The 25,421-nt window shown below is 40.3% G+C and overlaps 1 protein-coding gene across 2 annotated transcripts in view; it reads left to right on the forward strand.

Moving 5' to 3' along the window:
* Nucleotides 1–25,421, forward strand: part of MPPED2 (metallophosphoesterase domain containing 2) — a 148,319-nt gene that overhangs the window by 22,691 nt on the left and 100,207 nt on the right. For both annotated transcript variants that reach the window (XM_063438508.1, XM_063438509.1), the window contains exon 3: nt 10,196–10,377. In XM_063438508.1, the coding sequence (XP_063294578.1) occupies nt 10,196–10,377 (182 nt within the window). The remainder of the gene's footprint in view (nt 1–10,195; nt 10,378–25,421) is intronic.

The following is a 25,421-nucleotide window of genomic DNA, read 5'->3' on the forward strand; positions in this document are numbered from 1 at the left end:
TGGGGACACTGAACATCAGTGCTGCTTTTTCGGCAGCACTGACCCAGGAAGCACCCCCCGTGATCATCTAAGGAGTGGCCACTTGGAGGTGGCCCTAGAGGCAATGTAAACACTGCCTTTTCTCTGAAAAGGCAGTGTTTGCATGAAAAAAGCCCGAAGGGAACTAGTATACTCACCAGAACAACTACATTAAGCTGTATACTATACATTAAGCTGTAGTTGTTCTGGTGACTATAGTGTCCCTTTAAGTCTGGTCTCTGTCTTAAAAGGATATTCTAGGCATCAAAACAACTTTTGGTTAATGAAGCAGTTTTAGTGTATATATTATGCCCCTGCAGTCTCAATGTACAATTCTCTGTAATGTAGGAGTTAGAGCAATATGTTTCTGTTTATGCAGCTTTGGTCACACCTCCCCTGGTTCTGACTTACACAGTCTGTTTAAAAAAAAAAGTTTAATTTTCAATCAGATATTAACTTGCTTTATCTCCTGCTCTGTAAATTGAAGTTTAGCTACATACAGGCGGCTCATGCAGGGTCTAGAAGGCTATTAGCAGAGCAGGATATAATAAATTGTAAATTAAGCAGAATTTGCAATAAAGGAAGTTTAAACATTAGGTGACTCTTTACAGGAAGTGTTAAGAAGGCTGTGGAAGTCACATGCAGGGAGGTGTGCCTAGGGCTCTATAAACAAAATGATTTAACCACAGAGAATTGAGCAGTGAGACTGCAGGGGTATGATCTGTACACCAAAACTGCTTCATTAAGCTAAAGTTGTTTTGGTGACTATAGTGTCCCTTTAACTACAGAGTACTGTAGTGCTTGTAGTGTCCCCTTGCACTGTCCCTGGATTTTTTCTGCACTTGCTGTTCCTGCGTTTCATACTTAATTTGTTAGTTAAACTTATTTGTCTTATTTTACATATTGTGCAGCGCTGCGGAATATGTTGACGCTATATAAATAATTGTAATTGTAAATGTGGTAATACCTGTTCTACCTATGTTTTAACATGGCAAGCTTGATACATCTGTATCTGTTACCTGGATACAGTGCCAGGGCTAGCCACTACATTGCACAGTAGTGGTTATGGTTCTGAGAGTGCCCTTAATATTATGTTGAGATTGTGGTGCTGACCGGAATTTTGGGAGTATGTCCAGACAGGTGCCGTTCTTTTCCCACCGTTTCCTTTTTTTGCTCAGTTTTGTTTTTCCTTTGATTATATTGTGTCATAAGACTCTGCGGCTGCTGTGTAAATATTATCATGTGTCTATGTAGAAAGTAAAGCAGCCCAACATGTTCTCCGAATTGTGTTTGGAGAACATTCTCTATAAACAGCAAAGTCTATAATCTCGGAGTAAGAAGTGGCAGCTGTCTGTGTCAGTCAGTGCTTTATGTTGCACTGTATATTCACGGTTTAACTCTTTGTGCTATGTATTATGCATAATGGCTAGGGATGCACTGAAATTAAAATTCTGGGCAGAAACTGACACTGAAAATTCAGGATGTCCTTAGCCGGAAACCGAAACCGTAAATGACTTTTTTACCCAAAAAAGGGAGTGGGTGACAGTGACTAAGGGTCAGGGGGACAGAGTGACTGAGGTAAGGGGTGACTGGTGACTAAGGGAAGGAGTGACTGGTGACAATGACTGAGGGAGGGAGTGACTGAGGGAAGGGTGACTGGTGTCAGTGACGGAGGGAGGTTGTGACAGGTTAACTAAGGAACAGTGTTAGTAATATCTTTGTTTCCGTGGTGATCCAGTGTCCTGGCTCGATCGTGGTCCGTTGGGCTGTCTCTCCAGTCTGCAGCTCCGCTGGGATATCCAGAAGTTAGTGTTGCTGTGGTAACCCATGGAAACGCTCTGATTGGCTAGAGATTGCGAGATACAGCACAGTCTGCAGCTCACACCCGGTGGAGCTGCAGACTGTGCTGGTTCACTCCCCGGGCAGACGGGAGGGGCTCGCACCCGGCGGCACACAGGGCAAGCCGCTGGGCCCTCTCCCGATTTTTGGCAGATTTGACTATTTTTTTTGGTCCAAATTGGGATAGGCCCATCTTTGGACAAAACGTTTGGCAGTCGAAATTGTGGTGTATCCCTAATAATGGCATCTAAAGGTCTCATGCACCTTGGAACCCCGTGCATCTCATATGGCCCTGAATGTGGTTACAGCCTACCAGAACTGGATTTTTTTTTTCTCTTTATTTCTTCCAATTCAATATTCAATTTTGATGTTCACAAGGCAGATCTGACTTTCCTCGTTCATAGTCTCATTTTATGCTGCATGCTGTTGGTCAGCTTGCTTTGTGTATAATTAAGCAGAGCATCTATTTTATATTCGTTTTGCACAATGGAGTGATAACGACCAATTTTAAAAGACATTGTAACAGCTAGATGTATGTTAACTTTGAAACTAAAAGTAAAAAAATAATAAAAAATTATTGCAAATTTGCACCCAAATACAGAATTTTTCTACATTTTTACACAACAACAGGACCCCCCCCCCAATCCAAAAATTAAATAAATAATAAAATAATCGAACAATGCGTTTCACCAGTAAGGCATATTGGTGAAATGCGTTGTTGGATTATTTTATTTATTTATGTTGTTACTATCAATAAAGCAGGTTCCTCTATTTTTGAACCTGCTGGCTTTTATTGTTATTTTTATTTCTTTTATTCTATCACTTTTCCTGGCATTACCTGAAACACAACTTCCTGGACTACAAATTTCAAATCCTTGGTGAGGATTGTTCCACCCACATGGCAAATACTGAGAAAATCCATTGCTCACAGAATTACGAGTATATTTTAAATTCTCTCCATATATATTACTATGAATATATATTCCACCTTATACCTGAGAATTTGAGCTTATATTCTTTGATACGTTATGGACCCTGTAGTTAGAATATTGCACTATTGGAATTTACGCTATCATTTCATTTTCTTCTGGGACCTACAAGACTAACTCTGCCTACTCCTATATCCACTAGTGGGGGTAATACCACTATATGCTGATATTACTGGAGCTTGTAAGTAAGCTCCAAAAAATGTGAGTGTGCATTTAAAGTACCACTGTAGGCACCCAGACCACTTCAGCTCAATGAAGTGGTCTGGGTGCAAGGTCCATCTAGTTTTAAACCTGCAGCTGTAAACATAGCAGTTTCAGAGAAACTGCTATGTTTACATTAGGGTTAATCCAGCCTCTAGTGGCTGTTTCATTGACGGCCGCTAGAGGTACTTCCTCGCTTCTCACTGGGAAAATCACAGTAAGAAGACGCTGACGTCCATAGGAAAGCATTGAGAAATGCTTTCCTATGGACTGATTGAATGTGTGCGGCTTTAGCCGCGCATGCACATTCAGCGCTGACGTCGGAAGAGGGAGGAGATTTCCCCAGCGCCGAGGGAGCCCAGCGCTGGAGAAAGATAAGTGTTTAACCCCTTCAGCACGGCGAGAGTGGGGCCCTGAGGGAGGGGGGGGGGGGGGGGGAACCTAAAGACACTATAGTGCCAGGAAAACGAGTTTGTTTTCCTGGCACTATAATGGTCCTTTAAACACTTTGTTGTTTGTCACCATCCAAGTATACTAAATACTGCACTATTAGTATTCCTCTTTCTCTCTCATCTATCCACATATACACCTAATGAGGATGGAGTACACTGAAAAAGAACTCAGGCCATTAGAAACATTTATGGACTATATTTTATTGTTTATTTTTTTTTTTTTGTATTGTATTTTATTTCATGTTATATATTCTATAGTATCTACTCTTTGTTACCTTTTTTATTTTAGTTATTTTTTGATTAGTCTTTTTTTTTTTTATATGTATATTGGCACAACCTGATGTTTGTACTAAATATTTTTAAATGTTTGAACTCATCCGGGTAGTTGGCTCGGCACATGGCTCTCCTTATTGTTTCTTTGACCCCCATAGTAATACGGGTTATGACATCCCTTTCGGTTCTCTTTCTGCTTTTGTTAAGCAAATCGTGTGGTCTCGGACCATTGATTTGAGTGAGTCTTCTGGCATTAGTGGCTTGAGAAATCTCTGTACATGAGCTGCCAGGCCGGTATGTTTGATAGCCTCCGTTATTCCGTGGATTCTGAGATTATTGCCACGGGACCTGTTTTCCAAGTCCGATTTAACTTACTGTTTGACTTGATGTTGGTCAGAAAAAGCATTGTGATGGCTAATCACCTCATCCACTCTGGCCTAGACTGCCTCTGTCCTGTTCCCTGTGTCCTGAATTTCTGTGAGTGCTTTTATGTCGGTCCTAAACTCTTGTAGGAGCTCCCTGATATCTGTGGGAGTTTGGTTTAGGTTCTGCGAAACTGCAGTCGTCTGTCTCACATTTGAGGCCTCCAGCGTGTTTGCCTCCTAGGCAGTATTTGTTCAGTGCTCAGTGCTCAGTGCCACTTCAGTGCTTCAGTGCCAAAGGAAAGCATTGGATTGGCTGAGATCTAGTTTGATGATCTCCGTCATTAAGGCGGAGGCAACTGCGGCGAGACTGGCACTGCGTACGAGAAAAGGCAAGTAAAAACACCATTATATATATATATTTTTTGCTCCTTTAAGGTCAGAGTAGCTGAGGAAAAAGCATAGCTGACTTAAATAATATTTTGGCTATTTTGACCTTAAATTTGATATTCACTTTAAATTCTCACTTTGGTGAATAAACCTGTAGGTGTTTGATTTATGCCAATTCAGTATTTAGTGAATAAAGCCCGTTGTTTTCATGATAGTTCTCCCTACGAGTCCTGTTTTTGTTTTTTCCATTGCACGGGAGCCATTGATTTTGGAAGTATCGTGCTGCAGGACTGCAGGCTTGGTTTTAGCTCCTTAAGCCAGCAAACACTGCAGCAGTTGATGACAGCTGCAATACGAAGAGGCCAACCGCTGAGACTGCCTTCCTTGCTTCCCTGGCTAGTTATACGTTTTAACTCTTATTGGTGTGAATTTATCCATTCTACCGACAATCTAAAGGGAGCTCCGGGCTTACTGCTAAAGGCTGCAGAGCCATGTCTACTTGTGGGGCAATTATTTCTTGGCTACTTTTGAGAATTAATACTTGAACTCACCACAGGTGGTGGACAAACCCCAAGGTGATCCAGTACTGGATATGTGCCCTGTTAACGGGAATCTTCCATAGACCATTGACGATTGACCCTTGGTCTTTCCTTTCATCGAAACCGATGAAGGACTTTTCTTCTGTAGAGATGAAATTATTCAATAAAGTCACCCTTGCGGCTAGAAAAGCACTGGCGCAAGACTCTGTCCCCACACTAGAAGCAGTCTTGCATAAGTTAAAAGATAACCATCTCATGGATAATCTAATGGCTGGAGCTAGGAGCACTTTCCTCATTTGATAAGGCCTGCTAACCCTGGCAGGATTATTATATAAGCCGATCATTTTACTTTTCCTCTGAGTATAAACATTTGCTCTTTCAACCCTGTTTAGACCTACTGTCTTCTTCTTCCTCTCGTGTGTGTGTGTGTGTATATATATTTATAAATATAATATACCGCATTTACTCAATTCTAATGCGCAGTTTTTATTGAAAATAAAGTTTCCAAAATTTGAATGCGCATTAGATTTGATGCAAAATTCGAAATTTTCAGACGAATTACATTCCGTGAATTCACACAGACAAATTCAAGCTGGTGAATTCAAACAGATGAATTTTGTTCCTGAAAAGAGGGCTTAATAAAGAATAGACTTAACGTGTAACACTATAATTGAAACACCATCAATGTTACTATGGGATATAGCAATAAACATGTTTACAGTGTTAGCACCGTGTTTTATAGTAGTATCTTCTTCTATAAATGTGCATTACATTCACCAGCTTCCAGGTTTCAAAATTTGAGGTGCGCATTGGATTCGAGTAAATACGGTAATTTTTATTTCTCTCTTTCTTTTTCTCTTTTGTCTCATCTGGCTATTCCACCAATTATTAATCAATTTATCAATAGCAATTGTGCAGGGATAGGAATTTTGTACAAACACGTCCTGTGAACGTTTTACTTTTTGTGCCTCTCTGCGCACTATCAATTTTTTTGTATTTTTTTTTTTGTATGTTTGATTCTCAGCAGGAAATATTGCATTTGTCTCCTGCTACAAGCTTACCGTACCTCTCTACTGGTAGCCTTGCCGACAGGCCTGCCATTGTAATGACAGGAGGAATTGATACAATAAAGTTACACGTTCAAAATAAATTTGTTTCGATATCCTGTTAACAAACAGATGTAGACAATGGAATAGTGTTCTATCCCGTGATTACATTTTTTTTTTTTTTGTAAATCTTTATTGAAGTAAAGAAGTAAGTATAACATCGCCTATGCTGCTACAACAGCAGTAATAGGCTTAGATTTTACATGAACAAATCAACATTGTATCAGAACATTGGGTTAGCGAACAATAACTGCTACATCTTTCCTTTCCTTTTGTTTTGTTTTTTTTTGTTTTTTTGTGTTTTTTGTTTTCTCTCTCCGTTTTTCCTATACATGTAATAAGAGTTTGTGTGCAGTTATATTCACAATGAATTGCATAGTCAGAAGTTTTAGGAATATGGGTATGGCACACGGTCAGTAATACATTATAATTTAACTATACCTGCTAGAGCAATTAAGTATAATTCCATTATTCAAGTGTAGGACATAGCGCTGGATGATCCAAGTGGTGTCCCATAGTAAATAAGCAGGGTACATCATGTATCCATGACATTTATCCAGCTATTACCCACTAGTGCTGAGCCATAACATTTGAGTTCTGAGGTTGGTTGTGTCTGCGGACTCGCAGATCTCAGAAAAGTCACCTTACGGGGGAGCAGTGGTTACCAATACCCCTCGCCTGACGGTAGTGATTACATTTTGGAGTACAATGAGTGGGGGGACCAAGTAAACCCTGTAAGACCGGGATTAATAGAGCCAAGACAGAATTAATCCCTAAGTATACAGAGATGGTCCACATCTATATTTGTATTCTAATACTGGATTCAAATTCTGTATTATTTTTATGAGAATTTTGAGTATTTCTTACGTAAAGAACGTACGTTGAATTACCAAGAAAAGAGTACCGTGATTTGATTTTTTTTTTTTCATCGTCTAGCTAAAAAATATAATTATGCAAATGAATAAGCCTTTATTTATTGTAACCACACCCATTAAGGATCAACGAATGGCCCACTCTGTCACTGTCTTCCTGTATTGTGTGAGACAGCCAAGGCTAATTAAGCAGATCATTCCATTCTGGTAGACGAGGTTAAGGAAGTACATTGTGATCATGGCAAAGTGTAACATTTGGTCCTTTAGTGGTTAAAGAGTGATTCAATGCAAGGCTGATATTCAGAATGTTTGGTATTAGACCTGTCCAGGTACTTGGTCCAACCAAATTGCACTCTCTGGTAAATGGTATTTTACATCTTAATAGACTCAATAAGTTGGCACTATTAAACTTTAGAGACAATAAAAGTTTGCTCTAAGTATTCAGATATTCACGGGTTACACGCTCTGCGATCTGTGTAGACCTCTCTCAGACAATATGGGATATATACAAGAAAGAGAGAACAATTGCGTGTGAGTGACATAGAAACGATACATTAAATACTGCCGTGTATAACGGTGTATAATGTCAAGCCCAAGATTTCTAGTAGTTGTAGTTCCACGGTTTTCTACAGTGGAAAACTGCATCTCCCAGAAATCCTCGCTGCGCTTACATTACACTGATGTGATAAACTCGGCAGTAGCAATTATTTATTTATGTTTAAATATTTTGCACAGTATATATTTAGTTTTTACATTGTATCATTTATCACAAGTGTCCCTATTTAGACCCAAATCCTTCTGTCCCTCTTTTGTTATCCTAGTGTCCCTCTATTCTAGGGGCTCCATATTGTTAGTGTGTCTGAGAGTATAACAGAGCTCCACAGCAATAATACTCCCAGTGATGTCTGAGTGTATAACAGAGCTCCACAGCAATAATACTCCCAGTAATGTGTCTGAGTGTATAACAGAGCTCCACAGTAATAATACTCCCAGTAATGTGTCTGAGTGTATAACAGAGCTCCACAGCAATAATACTCCCAGTAATGTGTCTGAGTGTATAACAGAGCTCCACAGCAATAATACTCCCAGTAATGTGTCTGAGTGTATACAGAGCTCCACAGCTATAATACTCCCAGTAATGTGTCTGAGTGTATAACAGAGCTCCACAGCAATAATACTCCCAGTAATGTGTCTGAGTGTATAACAGAGCTCCACAGCAATAATAGTCCCAGTAATGTGTCTGAGTGTATAACAGAGCTCCACAGCAATAATACTCCCAGTAATGTGTCTGAGTGTATCACAGAGCTCCATAGCAATAATACTCCCAGTATTGTTTGTGAGTGTATAACAGAGCTCCACAGCAATAATACTCCCAGTAATGTGTCTGAGTGTATAACAGAGCTCCACAGCAATAACACTCCCAGTAATGTGTCTGTGTGTGTGTATAACAGAGCTCCGCAGCAATAATACTCCCAGTAATGCTTGAGTGTATAACAGAGCTCCACATCAATTATACTCCCAGTAATGTGTCTGTGTGTGTATAACAGAGCTCCACATCAATAATACTCCCAGTGATGTGTCTGAGTGTATAACAGAGCTCCACAGCAATAATACTTCCAGTAATGTGTCTTAGTGTATAACAGGGATCCACAGCAATAATACTCCCAGTAATGGGTCTGAGTGTATAACAGAGCTCCACAGCAATAATACTCCCAGTAATGTGTCTGTGTATAACAGAGCTCCACAGCAATACTACTCCCAGCAATGTGTCTTTAAACTGCAATAAATGTGTTTAGAGATCAGTTTGTGTAAAGAAAATTCATTGTTCTTACTCCTAATCCCATTTTAGTTGCATACATTTGTTTTTAGTAAGTCACCTAACTTTTCTCAGAACCACCTCTCCCCTGACCACTCTAACACCCTGAAATTAAAGTGTCCATTTGAAATGTTGGGAAGTAGGTGGTATGCCTGGCTGTCTTGGCACAATTAGAGCATGGCATGCAAATGGATTGAAGTCCACTATGCTGTCCATGTGGGGGCCGGTGTGCGCTTGACATTGTCGAAGGAATCCCTTATTTCCATGTGTTCGTACGGTTTCTCTGTATATGCCAGAGCCACACCTTGATCATTTTAATGTATCCTTCCTAAACATGGAAGGCGAGGACATCTCATCAGGAGCAGGTGGCAGAGAGTCATTGCTGTGGGGTGAAGTGACACTCGATTGATCAATGATATAGGCAGGGAAAATGTGAACGGTAAGCTTAACTACATGAACATATTTCTGATACAGAGTCAATATCTGCTGAAAATTTAATCTGTCATCTGTGTTTGTTAAAAGCAGATCTCCAATAATCTATGGGATTAGAATTGCAGAAGCTTTAAACGGACTCACTGCCACTTACTTGATTTGTTGCCGAACTACAGTGAACATTGATTATGGAGTTGTATTCACTGGCAGATAGTGTAGCAGTGGCTGGTAATCTCTGACTACATGAAATCTGCCACGTTAATAGAATGCAGCCCATTTTATCACATGGCCAAGGATACTCTTTTCGGTGATTTGTGTGATTGCTTTTTTTTTCCTTTTTCTTTTAGAATGTTGTGTATGTATAGTATTTTTTTTAATCATGTAATTTTGTTTCAACTTATACGCAAGGAGTGCTACACACATTGTATATGTGTAATAAATATACATACACACACAAACTATATAATAATTGTCTTTTTGTTATTATGTGCAGTTGCAGTTTTTATTATATCTGAGTTCTGTTAGTAAGCTAATTAATCTCACTGGGTTTGATTACAATGAAAGGCTGCCAGTGTGTTTAACCCCTTAAGGACACATGACATGTGTGACATGTCATGATTCCCTTTTATTCCAAAAGTTTGGTCCTTAAGGGGTTAAATACCTTGTGATCATGTATCATGATGCTTTCTTAGATTAATAAAATTGTCTGTTGATTCCATGTAAAGAAACACTCTGTATACCATAACAACTTCATTGAAATTAATGTTATGGTGCCAGGAGGTGCCTGGTGCTGGCTTTTTTTTCCCTCTTCTTGATTTTCTTATTCTCTGATATTTTACTTTATATCTGCACGATCACTTTTTCTTTTTCATAACTGTAACACTTGTATAACTGTTTCTGCTTCAGGGTAGACCCTATTCCGTATGACACTCCAAAGCCAGCCGGCCACACGCGGTTTGTCTGTGTCTCTGATACCCACTCCAGGACAGATGGCATCCAGATGCCATACGGGGACATCCTTCTGCACACGGGCGACTTCACTGAGCTAGGCTTGCCCTCCGAGGTGAAGAAGTTTAATGACTGGTTAGGTAAGAATCTATTGCTGCTTGATGACCTCAATTAACCTCCTCTGGTCATGTCTCATTCATTGCCTTGTAATTGAATTTAAACACTTGACTGTTTTCTTTTCTACTGTCTCCTCATTTGTGTTTCTGCATGTGAGGACTTTGTAGTTAAAGTTGTTTAAGGAGCTGAGGCTTACGATATTTGTCCTTTTTTGTGGAGGAAGGTGTGAATGGGATGATGCCAGCCATAATGTTGCTCCGTAGAGCTCTACTAATGCTATGCGATCAGTGGGTGTAAATCCAAATAACGTGGCCATATAATTCCCCTCTGCTAATGGATTGTGGGTAAAATTGATTGACCACTAAAATTGAACTTTAAGGGAGCTATCTAAAAGCAGATTAAATAAACGTCAGTTTTGGTAACAGGCCCACTTCCATGCATTGTGTTTTGTATTGTATTTTCACATTTTAATGCATTATGTAAAACCTACAAAAGGGATCTTATTTATTCTGGAGATAGAATTCTGTATATTTGTAAAAATAATATTTTATAATTCCCAGCTGTTTCCTTTAACCCCTTACGGACCAAACTTCTGGAATAAAAGGGAATCATGACATGATACACATGTCATGTGTCCTTAAGGGGTTAACTGGATAGGCACCAGGCAAATTGACTATAATGGACATGCTTCTTACCTGCATTTATAATGCTTGGATAAGTACGGCTCTTCCTTGCCGTTAGTGAGTTGGTCACAATATCTGAAATCTCTGCACTGTCTGCAGTGAACCGAATCACTGGCTCTAATATTATGTCTAACTCTGGCTTCTCGGTTTCATTTATTTGTATTTTCTTTTTTCTTTTGTCATTACATGTACACATTAATTTACTGAATTAGTTGTTAACTGTGGAATTAGTTGGCCCTTTATTAGTATATTAATCGAGCAGGAGCCTCCTGAAAAGGATTCTAGCCATTGTTCTAGATTGTTCCTAGATAATATCTGAGAGTGGGGTTTGGCGTCTCCAGAGCACCTGTAAGGTTATTTTCTCTAAAGTGTGAATTGCCGGTGTTAATTTCAACTGTTAGGCCAAAGTAGCAAAACAGGACAAATCCTTCAATCCGGGTATGTCGGTGTGCCTGCAAGCGAAGAAGGTGGGTACATCCAGTAACAGCGCGCAGTGTGTGCTGAGGATGGACGTGATTTTTGCACAGAAGTAACATTAGGCATGATGGAGCTGAGCTGGGGGTGCGGAGAGACCCCGGCACAAACTTGCAGATTTCTCTGTATAGAGAGCATTTCAAGCTGAAACCTTGCACTATGACCACTTCTAAAAGCAGACGTGCTGGTTGGAGTAACCCTTTGAGATCTGTTCTGTTTTATCCCAATCTGCAAGAGCAGGGAATTTATAAAAAAAGAAAAAATGTCCAATCTTGCGGGCGGTAAATTTCCGGTTTCATTGCTTACTGCGACTTTATGAACGGTGTTTTTTACTGAAAGCATTTTAAACTCACTGCCCCCGTGAGCTGAGAAACAGATAAGATATAACAGGGATTTGAGGGGATTCGCTTCCCTACATGTAAAAAAATACAGAGTTGGACCTTGTTTTTTATACAGAACATTTAGTGCTTGATCATATATGTCTGCTTGGGACTATCTGAGGGAGACCTTTTAAAGCACAATGAATATTAACCCCCGGACAACCGTGTTACTCTGCCGCGTTGTAATTGTCCCATTGTTAAATGCTCCATGTAACTGCTCTTCAGATCGAAATCTGAACGTAACAAAGGTCAGTTATGATTGATGAGTTAGAAATCGTTATGCCACAGCTGTTTCATGTCAGGGCTGGATCATAAGACGGCTTTACTTTTAGCAAACGTTAAAGTGTGTTCAGTTACACAAGGCTGTAACCTTCCTGCTATCGTTTACAACCGCCGTCCGTTCTAGACAAAATCTGTGTGCATCATGTGTGCATCTAAAGTATCATTTATAAATTCTACTAATTTATTATCCATCACAAGAATATTGGCTACATTTCATATTATGATATCGGCACGATAATTTTTATATATTTTTTTTACTTTTTTTTTTTTTTGTCCTTTTGTGTCACTTCCTTTTTTTGGGACTATTTTTTTTTCTTATGTAAAGCTGATTTTTGGAAATGAGCTAAGCAACGTTCAGTTGCAGAATCCCGCAGATAAAGAAATCTCAGACATTATGGACAGAGCAGAACGAAACAGCTGAACTTGCTCAAGAGGGTAAATATAATAACTCCATGGTGGTAAGGGGGGGGCAATATTAAAATACAAGGCGTGAAAGGAAAACCGAGAGAAACAAAATGACACTGGCACTTTAAGTGTTGAAGTGTGCAACTGTGCTGTCTGACTGCTTGTTACAAAGGGGAACAATCACTAATAAGTGCCAAGAGCAGAGCTTATAACCATGATTGACTAGGAGCCACAACGAAGGTGGCCAATTGCAGGATAAAGATGTGTGGATTTCTACATTTAAGGGCATAGTCTCAGAACCAATTCTGTTACTCTTCTCAAGTTCCCACCACAATGACGGTTTCACTTTCATTTTGTGTTATCTGCATTGTTTGTATTGTTTGTTGTTTTTGTGTTCGTTCTTAGATTAAATAAATCTGTTTGCTTGGTATTTATTTTCTGAAAGTGGAGCCAGAGCGTGATATTCATTATATTAAGATATCTGCACGTAATGTTTAGTTTAAGATGTGGCTCATTTTAACCTAAAATAGATGTAATTTAGTTGCAAATAGATCCCTGTAATACCATAACCACTGTAATGCCAGACTGCCCCGTGGCTCCCCATTGTAAGTAGTCCAATCAGTTTAGAACAGTTTGACTTCATTCATACAGCGAGATGAGAGGTCTGGGGGCCTTTAGTGGCCCTTAAAGCTGGCTGGCAGGAGTATAACAAATAAAATAACATATAATCTGATTTGTATTCACACGCTTCATTTTATTAAATAGAACCATGACATATTTGCTGTAAAAGGTAGTTTGATAGAGGTGTATCCTGGCTTGTGACTTTAGCAAAGTTTCCCCATGGTGGTGTTGCCATCAGGTGTATAGCACATTTGCCGATGTGCGTGAAGGTTTGTGAAGATTTGTATGTTTTGTTATTGTATTGCGTTTATACGAACAGTTTGCAGAGAGTTGTATTGCAGGGTTCAGTGCCATTCTATGTCAGTTTACTGCAGGCCAGCTTTAGGCTTAAGCTAGACAGTCGTTTAAATGCTGCCCTGGCCTATTCCGCTTTTGGTTAAATATATTCTTGTCTATAGATGTTTTATATACTCCAGTCTTTCCTTCCATATCTCTTTTTCCTCACCTCCTCTGTCTGTCCGTCCATACCATCTCCCTTGCAAAAACGTAGTCAAGGCTGAAAAAAGACTCATGTTATCAAGTTAAACCCTTCACATGTGCCTGTTTCTACTGTTGATCCAAAAGAAGGCAAACTCACTAACAGAAGTGATTTCCAATTGTGCTATAATATAGGGAAATATGTCTTGACTCCAAAAGGGCAGTCCGATATTAAACAAGCTGCTACACCACATATTACCTATTTTATCTGTCAGGGTTTTGTTTTTCCAAAATAAATTGAGTGTTTACAAATCTCAAAAAGCCACCTGTTTATGCAGAGAATCCCACACATTTATTGTCCTTTTTACATTTTTCTGACCATAACTCCACCAAGTCTTGACAGCTCTCTATTCCAATTGTCATCGCATTTCCCCCTCCATATCTCATAATTTCCGTTTGTCTATCTCTCCCCCTCTTTGCACCTCTCTTCCATTACCTTGGTCATGCCATGTATGACATTACACTTTTCACAGCAGTCCTTGTAGATTTTCCTGTTGCAAAGACCTTGGCACTGAACGAGTATCAATACACCTAGCAAAATCATTTCTGCTAGTGGTTTTCTATCTATAGCATGGGTGTCTGAGCAAAGAGGGGAAAAAATATAATTAATTTATATAATAAAACTTAAAAAGCCATTTTCTTAATTTTAGTTGTGAAGTAGATAACTCCCTTATTTGTTATCCTTATGTGGGATTGACATATTTAGGGATACCAAACTTTGATGCTATCTACTAAATACCTACACATGGTGGCAAATGGGTGCTACTGTCATATCACACAGGTCCCTCTCGCTCCCAGTAGTTATGTCGATGGTTGGATGATGCCATATCCCTGCTGCTAGTGTTCCGATAACTGCAGAGCATGCGAGGGAGCTGTGCAGAAAGAGCACAGTAAGTAATGGGCTACCTGCCTCCCTCGCCGCCCAGCAGCCTGGATGGCAACTGGGGCCGCATTGCAAAGGTTCAGGGCTGCGTGCGGCCGATGGACCGAGAGTTGGAGAGTCTATAAAAAAAAGTCTATAAAAAAGACTAGATCTTTCAGATTTATATTTTTAAAAAATATTTTTATATTTCCAATCCATTAACAGAGTTATTCACTAGTGAGAAAATAAAGTGACTTTGGGATTTAAAGGACACTGTATGCAGCCACACCACTTTAGCTCATTGAAGTGGTGTGGGTGCAGTGCCCCTATTGCACTTAGTGCTGCAATGTAAAACATTGGAATTTCAGAGAAACTGCAATGTTTACATTTCAGCACTAAGTCTGCCTCTAGTGGCTGTCTATCAGACAGCCACTGGTCTGGGAGAGGTCTGGGAGAGGTCTGGGATAGGTTCATTCTGGCCTGTGACTTTAGCGAGGTTTCTCCGTGGTGGCGTTCTCAGAGGCTACGATTGCTATCATGTGTATAGCACATTTGCCGATGTACATAAAGATTTGTGAAGACATGCGTTTTGTTATCGTATTACGTTTATGCTCACCGTTTGCAGAGAGTTTTATTGCGGGGTTCAGTGCCATTCAGTGCCTTTCCATCTCCCAGACCTCTCTTAGACAGCCACTGGAGGTGCTTCCTGCATCCAAACGGATGCTTGGCCCGGTATCTGACGCTGGATGCCCTCACGCTCTGCATGAGGACATCCAGCGTCAGAGTTTTTCCCGTAGAAGAGCATTGATTAAATGATTTCCTTGGGAAGGTCTAACGTGCATGCTGCATTTGATGTGCATTAGTGCCCGCTTGTCGTGGGACTTCGGAGGAGGAGAAGCCACCACCCAGCGCCGACACAGGTGCTGGGAGCAGGTAAGTAAAGAAAAAAAAGGGGGGGGGGGATGTTAACCCTTTATTGATCACACAGGGGGTGGGGGGAAGTGAGGGAGGGAATGAGGGAGGGAGTGGGGGAGGCAGAGGGAGCTTTGTATTCCTGGCACTTATAGTTTCCCTTTTAACCCTGTAGCTGCAAACATTGAAGTTACCAGAGGGAGCTATAGTGTGAGGAATACAGATTTATATTATTTACATTACAGTATCTTTAAGGCCAAAATAGCTAACCTTGCAAAATTCTCTAAATCCGCTATGGATTCAGCTTGGCTACTCTGGCCTTATATTTGAAATTGACCTTTGTTTCAAATGTCTGTGATAATTGGAGAGGTATGTATTTCTTCTCCCTGCATGTTTCGTGTTTGCATTGTCAGTGTATGTTTCCACCCTGCTGAATTCTGGCTAAATGATCCCCTGCCCTGACAATCTATATGGGTTTTGCATAAAAGTTTTTAGACCTCACACAGGATGACCTCTGTGGTCACTTAGTGACTGGGAAAAGGTCTGTTGAGATAATTTATTTGCATTGTTTTGATATGAACATGCCCCTTGGGTCTTGTAACTCTGCAGTCATTTGACCTTGGCAATTGTTAAATGCTTTAAACACAGTTCGTTTAAATAATTGTTTTTCTTTGATCAGTAGCCTGTGTGACCCAAGAGTGGAGAAACGTGTCCTTTACCCAGTAAATTATCTTCATACAGTTATACAGTTCACTTCTCCTAAAGTGTTTGTCTGCGGCTCTGCGTTTCTCGTGCTCGCTGTGCTAAATTATGGTTTGTTTTGGTGTTTTTTACATTATTATTGTATTTATAATGCGCTGTACAATGGGTGTTCACTCGTTTTTCTCAAATCAACCAAAATTCTAAGATTGTTTGCATGTATTTTCTGAGTTTTGTTATATGAAGGCCTGCTGCCACAAAAATCTTAAAACCAAAATCCATCTATACAAAAAAAACCTTTTCTAAAATTTGCCTGAAATATATCCTAATCTCAAAAAACATATTTTTTGAAGTGCACTGTCATCTGCAATTAATTAAGTAAAACCACTTAACTTTAAAGGGACACTATAGTCACCCAGACCACTTCAGCTCAATGAAGTGGTCTTGGTGCCAGGTCCCTCAGGATTTAGTCCTTCACGTGTAAACATATCACTTTCAGAGAAACTGCTATGTTTACATTGAAGGGTTAATCCAACCTCTAGTGGCTGTCTTCCTGACAGACACTAGAGGTGCTTCTGCGACGCTGGATGCGAAATTTGCATCCAGCGTGCAGATCGTCCATAGGAAAGCATTGAGAAATGCTTTCCTATGGATTGTCTGAATGCGTGTGCGGCTTTTGCCGCGCATATGAATTCCACTCCGCTCGGTAGTTGACGTCGGCAGGGAGGAGAGGTCACCAGCGCCGAGGGAGTCCTGAGGGTGGGGGGGGACCTAAGGATTATATAGTGTCAGGAAAACGAGTTTGTTTTCCTGACACTATAGTGATCCTTTAATTAAGTGGTTATGGTGCATAGACACTGTCCCTGTTTGGCAAATGTAAACACTGCTTAGTGCATAGAGAACATGTCTCTAGTCTAGTGACTGCCAGTCTAGCTGTTAAAATCAGAGGTCTTCAGGTTCGGCTTCATTACACACAGCATGCGGACACTGATCACTTTTATTACTTCTCATAGAGTAGCATTGGATTTAATGTCTCTCTGTGAGAAGCATTTGATTTGCGGATTGCAGTGATTGCTCTGCACGTGCTGTATGTCTTGGTCTATGACTGATGACCTCAGAAGGGGTGGAGCAACAGCAGACGGAAGTGTGTATAAGCACTGCCATCCAGGTACATTTAGTTTAGTTTATTTTTATTTATTTTTAATTTTTAAAAGAGGGTTCCTGTATAGAATGTATGAAGGAAAACGCTAAGGTTAAAAACAAATCTATTTTATTTTTACTCGTTGAGAGCTATTGTTACATTGTTTAAGTGTATGTAAGCAGGACCTTTTACACTGTGATTGACACCAAAATTGATATTGCCGTCAAGGAAGTCATTTTTCCACCGGGTTGATTGACAGCTGATGGAGGCAGCCCTACACACAGAAAAACAGATTAAAACATTTTAAAAAAGAAAGCTTGCGGTCTTGGACTAAAACCACTTCAGTATTATTTGTCTTTAAAGACGTTTATTTGCGTTTTCCCAGGGTTCATCCTGGTTTTTCAATAGAGCCAAAAAGTGACAGAGATCTTGCAGCCTATGCTTGGCTTCCAACAGCTTTCAACGAGAGACCTGCAGGGTAATTTACAAATGGCAAAAAAGAGTGCTATAATAAGAGTTATAATATTTAGCATATTTTGTAATTTCATCAATTTTATTTTGTTCCCTTATTTTTTTTCCTTCTGTTATTGTTTAACATTTAAATGTCGATCTACCCTGTTAACCCAAGCTGTCACCACACACTGTAGCCTTTTATTTGAGGTTCAGCACTCAGCCTTTCCTTAATTAAAATGATTATTTACAGAGTCTTTAAGGTAGCTTGTTCACTGAGGTTTGTGAATTTAAAACCATGCTTTGCCTTTCTCATGAAGTTTGAGATACTCTATAACCCCCTTGTGAAATGTGTGCGTACATCAAACAAAGGCAGATATGTGGATTTGTTTTGTTCTTTGGAGTTTACGCACGTTTTTCTTTGCTCCTTAGTAACCCTTCTAGTGAGAGAGGCGATTGTGAACTATTGATGATATTTTGTAAATTCTTTTAAGATGCCGGGAAATGTAAACATAATGAAAGAAATTAGAACTTGGGGTTCACGAATTGAACTGATTAAGAAATTAGAACTTAGGGTTCACGAATTTAACTGATTAAGCTCACAGGCCATCTAGCCAAGCACTTTGTATAAAGAGCTCCAATGGCTAGATATCAGCTTACGGGCAGGGCTCTCTTACCTCTTGTATTTGTTTGTGTATATTGTACGTTTCTCCACTAATTGTACAGCGCTGCGGAATCTGTTGGCGCTTTATAAATAGCAGTAATAAATAAATTAAGGCTTCTATTTATATGTCCCCTGGAGATAAACACGGTTACCCCCTCCCCCTCCAGTTTGTGAAGGGGTACCCCAAGTCAAAATATGGAGACTGAAAAAAGCCTTACAGCCTCAACATTCTAAAAAACAAACCTAGTAACTAACATGTTTTAGAAGCCCATTCATTATTTAAAGAGGGGAGAGAAATCTTATATTCACCCCATGCTTTCAAGTGTAATAAGGGTATTTTATATGCCATCTATTTATTGTCTGAGCACAGTTGAGAACCCAGAACATGTGTTGGATCCATGGTGTCCTTGTACCAGGTTTTTAGTTGAAAGTTTTCTGTCGATACACCTGTACTACCCTGTGAAAGTCCTTTTGAAATGCTTGTTAAAAAACCCAACTTGTAGGATAGATTTTAACTACTGTCACTTAAGCATATGGATGTTTCTCACAGTCCAGTCACTATGCGCAATAAGTAACATTCTTTATTTCTCCCTAAGCATCTTGGACAAATTAAAATCCTAAAAAGGCTCTTAATAATTTAAAAATGAATCAATCTAAGTTTGACAGACACTCTAAAACCCAAATACAAAAATATAAAATGCACTATTTAGTTTATTTAGTAGATACCCCAATGAAAACATGCACGTATTTAATTAGTATTTTTATATTGGGGTATATCTAAACACGGATTGCAAAAGATACAGATCTCTTGTCTTTAGCCTTTGTAAACCCTCCCCATCTAACCCCACCCAGACATCCTGTGGCTGTCCAATCACAGACTTCCAATGCAGCTCAATAAGAAGTCTTTGCAAGGGAGGTGCACTGGGCAATTCCCTGCCTTTTGAGTTTAGCTCCACTAAGCTAACCAAACCAGGAAGTAACATGATCTGTTGTCTGATTGACGGGCCAGGGCAGTGTGACAAGGATAATTTATAAAAGTGAATACAATTTTAAATGAAAATAAACTAAAATAGAATTTAAACAACTCTAGCACAACCATATCTTTTAATGACCGTTCCACTAGAAGATTAATGCAGAATACTATCAGAATGTTGAAAGACCAAGCACGTTACTACAAATTCAGTTCCATGTTTCTTGTACTGTGAACTACAGCCACTACAACCACTTACCATTTTTTAATTTCCATCAGTCTTCTGGAGAGCGAAAGTTAGTATATTGTTAGGTAGCTTGGAGGCAAGACTTAAATTTGCATAATATAGAAATGGGACCTCGGTAAATCCTTATCACAGAACAGTTTCACTATATGCAGTGGTTAATTAACCTTTATTTTATTTATTTAATTTCTTTTATTCATGGCCTTCTTTTAAATATATCAGAAATTCACAATTCTACGTGCAATACGTCCGTATCTGTTTAGACCAATATATGTGTTGGTAAATGTTATAGTGAAGATGTGCAACATTAGCTGCCGAGGTTCCAAAGTTCACCTCTGTTTTGTGAAATTATTGGACAAAAGATGGCTTGTTACAGCACATTCTGAGACGTACAGGCATGTGACAAACCCAGCGCAGTAAGAATTTCGTTTATAATGAGTCTCTCTGACCATATGGATAAATTTGCATAGTTCCAGACAATCGAGCCTTTGTGATACCCCTGCACTGTTCCTTCAAGAGATAATTAAAGATGAAATGGAAACAGATTTTTATTATGCTACAGAATATAGAACGCAAATAAAATATTATTACGGCTCCGTGAAAGGATTTGTATTGTCCTCTTATTTTGTACTTAGTAGGTTTGTGTATGGAATGAAGAGGCAGTGTGAAGGATTTTTTTTTGTCTGTTTAAAAAAAAAAAAAAAAGAGGAGCTTAAATTATAGAGCGAGAATGCGGCTTTTAAGAGAAAATAGCATTGTGTACTGAGGCCGTTTGCTAATATTATTTGATGGCTATAAATGTTCTGCGGAAATTTCCTCCTGAGTGGAGAAAATGGCGTTTGTTTGCAGTAATTGCATTTTGCTGCGTTTGCGCTGTCACTTTCCAATATGGGATAAGTCAATTGGAACTTGTGATTTCATTGTGCATCGAGGAAAGTGCTATGTAAATTGATCTGGGATGTGTTCAGCAAAAATGGTTTTGAGGATTGGAAATTGAGCTGGCTATTATTTATTGGGTTATAGTTTGTTGCTGGATTGGAACAAATGTATGCGGTTCTTCATATCATTGTATTCTAAATTAATGGTGAATTGACCTCTAAAAGGCGGATTTTTAAAGGCTATGTCATTGGCAAATAATATTGAGATTTTCTATGGTTGATATTGCAAAAATTGATAGAGTAGTTGTTCTTAAAATGGATTTCAATTACCTCCAACTGTCCTGTCCCTTATAAAACCCTTTTAGTTGACCTAGCATTGAGGATCCTCTGCTATCTTTTCAATGTGATTAAAATAGCTGAAAACGTTTAGATCCGTACTGTCTTTTAAAGGGGAACTACAGTGGTAGGAATACAAAGTTGTATTCTCCTCCTTCCCTCCCTCCCTCGCTTCCTTCCCCCCCTCCATAGTGCTGAGCGTCTGCTAAGGTACCTGAAAGTGCCTCTAGTGCCCATCTGGTAGACAGCCACTAGAGGTGGAGCTAATATTGCAAGGTAATTCCTAGATTTTACTAGTAGCATGACGTAAAGTCATGATTTTATTAATGACACGGAGGCGAGTATTATGCTTCTCTTTCTTTTATTTTCCCTCAGCAGCGAAGAGAGAAATGAGTGAAAAGAGAAAAAACATATCATTAACATATATACATATTCAACATATTCCACAGTGCTACATAAGGGAACCTCCCCCTTTCAGTATATAAGGTGTAGCACTCTCTTCCTCTTCCTCTTTCGTAGCGATCCGAAGACCCGTAAACCGAACCAGAACTTGAATTTGAACTGTAAACTCGGAAGCTGAACATATCTTCCTGGGAATGCGGAGTCAACCTTGAAGCTCCTGTTAGTTCCATTGGTATTTGGAATCATGCTAAAAAAGAGAGGAGAAATATGGTAAAATCTCAACTTACAACTGGGTGTAACATTTTCCAGTATATTTAGTAATCTTGACTTCTGAAAAGGAAATAAATGTCATACTAAATAGACATAACATTAAATACGTGACGATCATGATCAATTAAAGCTAATGTAAACTAAGCCTGAAAGACAGAAACATCAAATAATAAAGCATAATTAAATAGAATATGGGCCAGGAAGACCCGTCCTAAAGATGTAAGTCGTGAGTCAGTCCAGAAAAACAGGTTGTAAAAGAAAACATATCACCACCTCCAACCTAGGGAGGGAGGGAGGGAATAATACTCGCCTCCGTGTCATTAATAAAATCATGACTTTACGTCATGCTACTAGTAAAATCTAGGAATTTTATTAAAGACACGGAGGCTCCTATTATGCTTGTTCAAAGCTGAGCAATAACTTTATCTGAAAAATGTTGTATCGGTCTAAAGTAAAAGTTCCTGAATGTGGATTCCGTAGACCAATCTGCAGCCTTCAGAATGTCTTCCAAGCGGCATCCGGCCGCCGATGCTTTAGAGGCCATGGCGCCTCTAACAGAGTGTGATGAGAAAACAGAGACGTCGATCCCGGCCGTAGCTAACAGCCATTTGATCCATCGTGCCAGCGTCGGCGTGGATACCGGTAGATGGGGTTTCTTCAGGGAGATGAACAGAGGGCCGTCATTGGACGGGCGCAGTGCAGAGGTGCGAGACTCGTATTCTTTTAGGCACGCAATTGGGCATAAGTTAGGTAAGCACGGTATCCGTGGATAGCAGACCTGTTTGGTGGCCGACTTCGTTCTTCGTGAGATATCGAACGACACCCCCTCCGGGGTGAATGTACGTGCTCGCCAGTCCAAGGCTCTCACATCTGATACCCGTTTGCAGGATAGAAGGCAGAGCAGCATCAGTAGTTTTGCCGATAATTGTTTAAGTGAAAGATCCATGTTGGTGGGCCAGCCATCTAGGAGTCTGAACACACAGTTGACGTCCCAGAAGGACCCGTATCTGGACGTGGGGGGACGTGAGAAACGGACTCCCTTGAGCAAACGACAAATTAGAGGATTCTGCCCCAGTGGGAGGCCGTCCACCTGGTCGTGCCCGGCTGAGATGGCCGAGCGGAAAACATTGACCGTGCGGAAGGCCTTGCCTGACTCGAACAGGTGTGTAAGGAAATCTAGTACCGACTTCACAGGGGCTGATATCGGATCCAGTGATCGTCCCAAGCACCAATTGGCCCACTGTCTCCATGCTGCAGCATAAGCTTGTCGTGTACCAGGTGCCCATGCGTTTGCCAGGAGCTGCATAGTCGTGTTCGAAACTTCCGTGATTTCCCAGGGTCCCCGGAAAGGAGCCATGCCATGAGGCGGAGAAGGCCCTGTTCCACCAGGGAGTGGTTCTCCCCGTCCGGGTTGGTCAGTAGAGATGGATGGTCCGGCAGTAGCCGTGGGTGGTCTGTCGCCATCTCCAGTAGGTGTGGGAACCAAGGTTGAGATCTCCAGCACGGGGTTATCAGTACCAATGAGCTCTTGAAGCGTCGGAGGTGCGCCAGACAACGAGCTATCAGATTGAACGGTGGGAAGGCGTAAGCCCTGCCCTCGGACCAATCTTGGAGGAAAGCGTCTGTCGCTATGGCCTCCGGGTCTGGTCGCCAGCTGCAGAACTTCGGTAGTTGTGTGTTGAGTCTGGATGCGAACAGGTCCGTGCTCAAAGGTCCCCACAGGGACGAGATTCTGCGGAATACTTTCGGTAGCAGTCTCCAATCTCCCGAGTCCCTCAAGTAGCGGGAGTTCCAATCCGCGGTGTAGTTGTCCAGGCCCGGGATGTGTTCCGCGGTAACGGACACGCTGTTCTGTAAGCAGTAATTCCAGAAGTCTCTGGCCAAAACCGCTAGGATGCGGGACCTGGTTCCCCCTAGATGGTTTATGTATCGTACCGCTGAGACATTGTCCAGCTTGAGAAGAATCGAGCATGAGATGCCTCTGGGAGACAGACTGCGAATGGCGAACGAGGCCGCCAGCAGTTCCAGAGAGTTTGTGTAAGAAGGACTCCTCCGTGGACCACCTGCCTCCTGTGGATATATTGCCGCAGCGCGCGCCCCAACCATGTAAGCTGGCGTCCGATTCGATCACCAGATCTGGAGTGGACCCGAAGATCGCTCGGCCGTTCCAAGCCTCCATGTGGGTTAGCCACCAGTTCAGTTCCTCCCTCGACTCCTCGTCCAGGGAAATGTGAGATTCGTACGAGTGGCCACTTCTCAGGCAGGCCGCTTTCAGTCGTTGTAAGGCTCTGTAGTGCAGCGTAAAAAGGTGGAGCTCAATGCAGCAAATATTCTGAAAAACAAGATAATGCAGCAAAATAGTGTAACACAGTATATGTAAAATTGGTTTAAAAATATATAATGGTGTCACTCACAAGCCTGGAGTCATACCGTCATATGACTCCGGTAGTATATGCCTCTGGACCATTCAAGGTTGTCCAAACCCCTTCTGTGTAAGGTGTTTTCCTTTAAAGTGCTGTAGTTCTTCTTTCCAGTGCTTTGGAATAATAGATACACCAGGTCCAGGATAGTGAATCCAATAAAATGCTTTATTTCTTTAAAATCAATGAGTAAAAATAAATAAACGAATCTGTGCCAGGTAAATACCTGGATAGACTAAGTAGTCCAATATCAAATGTCCAAAACGCGTTTCGCCTTGTTAAAAGGCTTCCTCAGTTGGTTGTTCTGTCTCTTCCTCCTTTCTCCTGTTTTTAAATCGCCCGCTTCAGGTTGTTAATTGTTTGTATTTCCGGTCTCTCATTTCCGGTTTTTCGTTTCGTGGAACGCACGTGCGTTCCACTGTGCGTCCTTGCTTCCTGAATCATCATTCTGGTAAAACGCACCTTGTGTTCGGTTTCCGCTTCCGGTTCCGCGATCAGTGGAACGCACTTGCGTTCCAGCGAGTGTTGTCACGGACACCTTTGTTTTACCTTCTAGACAATACTGTATGAAGTTTAATTCATATGTGGATAACACCATCTTTAGTGGTAAACCTTATTTTTACAATGTTACTATTATCCCTAATTTTGTGTATTTTTCAAGGGTGACTTCATTCCTATTCATATATATTCCCACTATTGCATATACATCCACTTTTAAATATATTTTAAAGAAGAAAACATTTAAAAAGACCTTGTCAATAAAAGCAATGTTAATATATATCCTAAAAATATATATGGATAAAATCAAATGATAATTTAAAACCCATTTCTTTAAAAAAATCATTAATAAAAATGCACCATGTTAATTCATAAAATGGCATAATTCAAAATCATTATTTAACCCATATGGCATCATCGTGTTAAAATTGTAAATGAATTTCATCTCCTCCCTTCCAATCTTTTTAATAAAATCGCCACCTCTCCAATCTTTCTTCACTGTTTTGATTGCCATAAAAGTTAGCCCTTCAGGGTTAAGGTTGTGAACTTTTTTAAAATGATTCGAGACACTATGTGTCTCTATCCCATTTCTTATGTTCCTTATATGTTCTGCCACTCTTGTGTTTAAATTGCGGATTGTTCGGCCTACGTATAAAAGGTTACACGGGCATTTTAAAACATATATTACCCCCTTTGAGTGGCAGGTTAAATGGTCTTTTATTTGAAATTTTCGGTTTATGATGGGCTCCACATCTATTATGTGACGTTTTTTGCTTTTAGTATTTCTGCATGCCAGGCACTGCCCACACCCATAGAAACCATTGCTCATATTAAAAAAGGTTTTATTGGTTTGTGTTGTGTCCTTGTTGCAACTTTTTACCAGCGTGTTTCTTAAATTCTTTGCTCCTCTATATATTATTTTAGGTTTGTCTGGTAGAA

Source organism: Pelobates fuscus, chromosome 12 (genome assembly GCF_036172605.1).
Source record: "Pelobates fuscus isolate aPelFus1 chromosome 12, aPelFus1.pri, whole genome shotgun sequence".
NCBI classification, from domain to species: Eukaryota; Metazoa; Chordata; class Amphibia; order Anura; family Pelobatidae; genus Pelobates; species Pelobates fuscus.